At 44.7% G+C, this 7332-nt stretch overlaps 1 protein-coding gene across 3 annotated transcripts in view; it reads right to left on the bottom strand.

The window, feature by feature from the left end:
• Positions 1–1621: 1621 nt before the first annotated feature.
• The window catches only part of LOC104638938 (ligand of Numb protein X 2-like), a 32867-nt gene continuing 27156 nt past the window's right edge, over positions 1622–7332 (bottom strand). For all 3 annotated transcript variants that reach the window (XM_075763698.1, XM_075763699.1, XM_075763700.1), the window contains exons 9-10: positions 5626–5784; positions 1622–4388 (exon numbers count right to left, since the gene is read on the bottom strand). In XM_075763698.1, the coding sequence (XP_075619813.1) occupies positions 4253–4388; positions 5626–5784 (295 nt within the window). In that variant the 3' untranslated portion in view covers positions 1622–4252. The remainder of the gene's footprint in view (positions 4389–5625; positions 5785–7332) is intronic.

Here is a 7332-nt window from a genome sequence, read left to right as displayed (position 1 = left end):
ACCGTCCCCTGCCAGGGCACAGGCTCACTTGCACAACTAGGGAGTGTCAAGTGGGAGAGGGGCTGAGCATCTGGGGCTGTGCCTCCATGAAGAGCCTGTGCCTCCATGGAGAGCCTGTATTCTGTAATTATGAAGTCTGGTCTCTTTTTTTTCCAGAACATGAACTCTGAAAGGGCTAGGGCAGCTAGCACTAAAGGAAAGGCCAGGCAGTGTCCTCCAAACCAGTCTGAACTGGTTTTTGCCTGTCTTGAATTAGGGGAAAATGCTAAAATAGAGTTTTATGCTCAGGTAAGTCTAGGGTTTGGCTCTCAGTCAGTACTACTGGTTCTATTTTTGCATGCTAAGGTGTACATGGTGCCTCCTCCACAGGTGGATAGAGCTATTCTACATCCCCTGCCCCAGTCTCTTGCTCTGGCTGTGGAGGTGACAGAAGCTACTCAACCTGTAAATAGGCATAATTAATGGTGGTCACATCCAGTCTGCAGCCCTTTGCACCTGGGTGTGGGAGAGGGAATGGGGAATCTGTTACTGACAAGTCAGTGCTGCAACTTCCTCTTGTGTTCTTTGAATGTTTTTACAGATAGACCCAAGTCGTTCACAGCTAGTAGTAGGTTGTGCTGCCAGAAGCAGCTGTGAATTTAAGGGAACTAGATTTGAAAGGTTTTAATTTAATGAAATAAATAGAGGTGAAATGTTTGCCTTTTGTGGACTGGAGAAGCCTAAAGGTGGGTCTTTAGAAATATCTTTACTTGCATCAGGTAACTACTGCAGGTTTCATGGTCATGTTCCCCGGGGAATACTGAACGGTGACTAAGAATTCTTTGAGAAGAGATCAGTTACTCTGGTGGCATCAGTGTTGGTGCTGGACCAAAGCTGGAGCTGCGAAGGGGCATTGTATGTCACTGAGTGGAGAATGGCCCAGGTGCTAAGGGTGAACTTCCCAGCCAGAGCTGAGCACTTGCACAAGTCATTAGGCAACTGCCAGGCAGCTGAAGGTGGAGAGAAGGTAGAAAGCAGCCTGGGGAACCTCTGGCAGGTCCTTCAGCTGCTGACATTAGGAAAAAGGCACAGCATTGAGGAGAGAGGCTAACTTGATAACACTTGTGCAGCATATAGTTAATGGCAACCCTGTCTTTCTGCCCTTCCAGGCAGGGATGTTTTGTGCTGCCTGCACTGCAGCAGTAGAAATCCCAGCAGAAGCTAACCCAGCCTGGACATGCAATTCCTCTGGGAGCAACAGCAGCAGTGCCAGCGTTGCCTCTTCGTTGCTGAGCTGTGCAGCAGGCCCAATCAGGGAGTTAAGCCTTGTTAAAGAAAGCTTTATTGATGCCCTGGGTTAGCATTTCAGTCCCATCAATTCAGAGCCCCACAGGCACTAGTGGGCTGCACCCAGGAGCAGGGGCACACCTGACAGGAAGAGTAAGTGAGATTTACTTTGGTTTGCATTTTTTCCCAGTCACAGCCATAGTATATTTGAGGACAGTCCAGCTTCTTTCCTGGGAGAAGCAGAAGACTGTTACACTATTTCCTGGAGAAGCAGCTGTTGTTGAGGTGACCTATTCTGGGGGAGTTAGCTGATACACAGGAAAGAAAGGTTAAAAAAACCCAACTATAATGCATGTTTTTCAGTAATATGACAATAATTTATAAAGGCATCAAAACAAATTCAACATCTATTAACAAGCTGATCTTGGAAACAATACTTAAATTACTAGGACATTTGGTGTAGTTGAAGGCACCTTGAAACGAGATGGAGTAATAGTAAAAATCACACTGGCTTCTGCAGCATTCTCTTCACTTGAACCATCTGACCACTATCTGCACGGCTTTTTCCTACTGTACTTTATACAAGTGACATTTGGTACTGCTCAGTAGGAATCACCTTCTCTATCTACATAAATATTTCCTGTTCCATACCAGGCACAGATTCTGCACATTGATTGGAAAGAGACAAAAATTGCTTCAAGTTTTTCTGTTCCTTTGCATCAGACAGAGGCTGAGTGACTAGGTTTCCACAGGCACCTTTCTGACTCATGAATTATTTTGCTCTCAGCGTTCAGTAGGAACGGCAGGAAGAAAGGCCCCAGAGCCCAGCTTGCCACACACTGTTTCCACCGTCAAAGTCCACAGTGGTATTTATCAGCCAACCAAGGAGGCCACGCTGTGTGCGGAGAAGCTTTTGTGAGAATTTCTGTCCAGTGGGCTCTGCTAATAGGCCCTGCTACAGCCTGCCTTAAGCTAACAGCCAGAGGAAGTGAAGTCACTCTGTATGTAAACGACTAAGTCATCTAGCCAGGGACAATTCTACTCTGCAGGAATAGCTAATTAGGAAGTAGCCCTAAGGAAAGCACTGCTTGAGAGAATGACAGGCACTTACCTGTAGTCAGCTTACTACAAGGAGATAAACATTCATTCTACATAGCATTTTTACAGGGGAGAAAACCTCCTTTGATTCTTACAATGTGAGCTGGCCCCAGAGAAGGTACAGCAGAAACAGCGTAAGAGGAAGGCGCTCTCTCAATGCAACCTGGTTTAAGGAAGCTCCGTCATTTCTACTGCTGATTAACAACCCGCTAAAAAAAGAGGGAATTGCTTCACGTGGAGCGTCCACGTAGGAACTTAGCAAGGCATCATAGGTCAAACCTGCCTTGGCTTCAATTCTTTTATTCTAAATTTTAACTATACAGTGGATTTGAACTGAAGCTGAACTGGGCACGCAAGACAGCATCCTGGGACAGTCGTTTCTTGTAACAAGCCTATTTACCTAATCATCTACCTTCTGTGGGAAAAGCTGGTCATTTTATCAAGTCATAAGACCAGGGAAACCAAGCTGAGGAAGGGATAATTAAACAAATTCCTTATCTCTGGCTACTGTGATGGATGCACTTGACCCCTTAACCAAACTCACAGTAGTTTGGTTCAGGCTCCAAAGGAGGTAAAGGCCTGAGCTGGGGCCAGGCCAAGAGCTCCTCTAGTTGCAATCTGTTTTGTGAAAACCCAGAAAGGAGCAGTGGCACAGTGAGTATTGATGCATAGGAGCTTGGAACACCTGTCATGCAATTAACATGGGAATAGCAGGTGCTTTTCCAAGACTGACTTACCAAGGAACAAAGTTGTGGGTACAAGGAGTCTCATGCCTACATTTCCCATCACATGGAAGTTGACTATAAGCCAACCGCTTTATTCCGTAAATACAACCACCCAAGTGAGCCGCCTTTGAGCTCTCCCTGCTAGGCAGCAGGGCTGCGTGGTGTGATCTCCCCTTCAGCTGCGATGCCTCGCGAGGTTGCTCCTCGAGGCTGAGAAACCTTTTACCAACAGCAGATCTGTGGTGAGTGACCCATATCATGCTTAACTTTATTTATGGTAACTTTGATTTGGGTCTTGGTAACTTGGAATCATTGTTGCATCCTTTGTGCGGTAAATAATGGAGCGAGCCTTGCCATCAAACTTTGTTAAGTCACACTTTTACATCATCATATTTCAATGAAACCACTTTTGCCAATACTTTTGACAGTGGTTCTTTAAGCAGTCTAAAATTGGCATAGTCAGCCCGATCCTAAATCAGGATTTGTGAGAGCTACCTGGTCTTAGGACCTTCATACAAGTCAACACAGCTCCACCATGCTGACCTAGCAGCTCTTCAGCTGCCAGCTATGAGACCTACAATTGTTTTTTTTAATGTATAAACACATTCAGTAGGTTTCAGTAACCTAAAACTATCAAGACTGGGGGCTATAGGAACTGCTTAACTGGGTCCACATCCTTACCGTTTTATTAGTGGCTTTTAAAAGCACATATAAAACAACTCAATGTCCAAGAATGGCAGTTGGAGAGCAGTAGCAGAACTGTATTAAACTAGCAGGGGAAATGGAACAGTGCTGGCTGTTGTAACCTGTTCATAATACTAAATGGGAAGCACAGCTCTAAAATTGAGGAAAGCATCTCAAAGGCAATTTGTAGAGAAACACTGGAAAAAGAGCTTTCTCTGCAACACCAATCCTAAAGAGCTTTAATAAGCCCAGGAAGCTACAGCTGTTTGGATTAACCATTACCATATCCAACAATCAGATTTGTTGATAATCTCGGCACGGTAAAGAAATGTTTTCTCCAAAAAGGAAAAGTCTTCCATGGGGATACACTGGGTAGCAAGAGTTCAGCATTCCCTTGGTTTATCTGTCACATGTTCAGCTTTCTGTGATGGCCAACTGATACCTGATACCTGACACTGTTGTATGTTTTGTTTGAGCTTTCACACGAGGCTTCCCGGCCAGGACACCACAGTAAGCGTGACTTTGTTCCTTTGTTCCTTCAGCATCGGGATTAGTTCCGAGTTGCTCATTCCTATCGCTGGCACTCCGTTTACTGCCACTATTTCATCTCCACACCTAATCAGAAGACAGGAGACATGTTTGTCAGGACTTAATTATTGTTAACACCACACCCTAGGACCCCCGAGGTCATCTAGCCCACCCCAAGCCGTGATCATCAACTCTTTGTTGAAGCAACTTTTCCACTTCTGAGTCAAAGAGGGCAAGGGGAAAAGGAGGGCACTGCTTGTACTTGAGTGACACAGCAGCGAAGGTCACCAGCAATGTCACTAGCTGGCCAGTCAGCAGAGGGAAAAGTTACAGAAAACAAATTTGTGCTGATAAACACACTCATTTCCAAGGTTGCTCCTACAGCCACTTGACTGGCAATCAGTATGGTGAAGTGCTCACTATGCCGAGGCATGCTGTCATGTTGTAGCACAATAGAGATTTCAGTCCTGCCTGCTCTGCCCAGCTCTGCAGCACGCCACGCTATCTCCTGAGTGGTTGTACTGTTGAGCTGTGATGATGTGAGGTGCTGAAGCCAGCCAGCTACCATCCTTGTGTCTAATGGGGAAAGCGCAGCGCTGTCCTAGCACTCAAACAGGAACCCACCTCACCCCAGCCCTCCCACCACAGCTCTGACCCAGCTCTGTTCTTCCACACTGCTTTCAGGGGAGCAAAGCCCAGCTCCCTACACTGAAATTACATCCCCTGCAAGGCAGCAGCCTCACTTTTCTTTTTTACAGTACTGCACTTACAGACTGGTGCATGCTTGCTGAGAAGCCAGCTCTGTTGGTTCCCAGAGACAACACTGCAAAACAGTTCCATGGGGTCCTCCAGCTCTGCTATTCACTCCTTCACTCGCTATGATTACTAACAAACAGGTCAGCAAAGCTTGTTTTAAGTTTCCTGCACAGGAGCGGTTTTGTTGCTTCCATTGGACTACTTTTCCTAATCCAGGAGATTTTATACCCTAAAACCTCCAAGATTCATCTCAAACGTCCCCTTTCGACTTTTAGCTAATTACTTAATTAAAACCTTTACAGCCTTTAAAACATAACTGGTAATTCCTTTTAGTTGCACCTTTATAGAGAAACAAGAACACTCATTAATATAGGGCTTAGTTTGTTACAACTTTGGTAACAGTATTAACTACACAAATGAGTGTCTAAGAATTAGAAGTCATTAACTTTTAGCTCAGCTAGTTAAAAGGGTAAGAGACAGCCCCTCAGTAAAACAGTGCACGCTGACGTAAGTACCAATAGTGTTTCTGACACAAACACCAGAGACCTGCAGGGCAGCTCATACGTACTTCAGTTTCCTGTCTCGGAAGGCAGGAGTCCCAGGCACTATGGTTTTGATGAAGAACGGCTGGTTCCCTTTGCTTTCCTCAAAGCCTCCAACGATGCTGAAGCCCCAGCTTTCCAGGTTGCCTTTGGTAAGGACAATATCTTGACAGCAGTGAAGGTAGCTGTGGAGGCAGTCAAAACCAGAGAAAGCTTATTGAGTGTGTTTCAGGGAAAACTGCCTGACCACAAATTTATGTTTTCCCTTATGAAAAGCACAGCAGTGTAAGAGCCTCATATTTATTTTTTTTTTTTAAGGACCTGAGGCAACTCCTTTGCATGGCATGTTACAGGGATAATTCTCAAATCTGAAGCTGCCCTGTAGAAATCTTTTCTCAGTATTATCAGTGCTAGTTTAGGAGTTAACAGAAAACTACCATTCTCTAAAGAGATGTGTGACCTGAAAGATTCATTAATAACTTCATGAATTGTACTAATGAACATGCACTGTACTCATGACAAAAACAAATTAATCATGAACAGCAGTTACACCCATGCAATATACAAGAATGGAGCTTTTTTTTATTCCATCTGTATACTCCATGCTTGGTACAATGAAGGCATTCAGCAGCTACCTATCACTGATGGAAAGCAAACATTTGAGGTATGGCAGCCTTTCTTCTACTAGCTACCAAATCAGAAGAAGAAAGGTCTTCCCTGCAGAACCTACACCCACAAGATTGCTGTGTACGGTAAGATATTGATGCGAGAGAGATCACAGGCCACTGTTTTTGAACGCTGGCCACTGTTTTTGAATGCCAGCCACTGAGGTATGGCTTCTTAGTAACCCCAGGGTATGCTGCAGTGCCAGGACTGCCTTGGAGAATGGGATAGATAAGTGCTAACAGCACTTGCTCCTTGAGTTGGTAGCACAAAGACACACAAAGCCTTTGCCAGGCATCTGCAAAGGTGTGGCAGGGGTGCAGGCAAGCAGCTCGGGTATTCTGGCTCCCAGTCAGGTTACATTCTGGCACAGAGACACTGCCAGAGCTACACTGTGTGAAACTGCCGCCAATTGCCCCACTGAGGTATTCCAGCAGCTAAACTTTTCCTAACAAACGTTTTTACCTCGAGGGCTTTGCTTGAGCAGTTCACAGATGAGTTTCAGATTTCAAAAGCCTTCTCAGTTAACTTCTTACTAGGAGAAAGATCCAATTATCTACTTTCAAACTGTAATTTACTTTTGTATGAGTTGTTCGCACATAAGTGCTGTAAGACCCAGCTCTAGCTTACTGATGGTTCCATGGTTTTCTTCTGCTGGTATCACACAAGTGTAAAAACACGGCTATGAGAAATGTATATAGCATCTAGTGCAAATAAATAGCCCAGAGAGCAAGAGTGGTAAGCACTACATCAGCACAGAACATAACTAAAAACATTAGACACATTCTTCAAGAGTTGGAAAAGGCTGTTTAGTAGAAATCAGTTTTCCATATGAAAAAGGGTTTTTAGGAAGAGAAACATTAATTTACTATAATGGAAAATGACCGTGGGAAAGGAATTTTAGGCTTTACAGAAAGGAAAGGTGTGAGTTTTATTCTGACAAACACCCTGCTGAGTTTGCAGTTCTGCAAAGTTTCAGAGCTTGTGGAACTCCGTTCCAGTTGGGGCCATGGCAAGGAACACCTAACAGTTGTTGCAGAAAGAGCTCAGACTTCACGAAGACTGGCTTC

Source organism: Balearica regulorum, chromosome 11 (assembly GCF_011004875.1).
Source record: "Balearica regulorum gibbericeps isolate bBalReg1 chromosome 11, bBalReg1.pri, whole genome shotgun sequence".
Lineage (NCBI taxonomy): Eukaryota > Metazoa > Chordata > Aves > Gruiformes > Gruidae > Balearica > Balearica regulorum.
The sequence above is the reverse complement of the archived record's forward strand: the minus strand, read 5'-3'. Positions and strand labels throughout refer to the sequence as shown.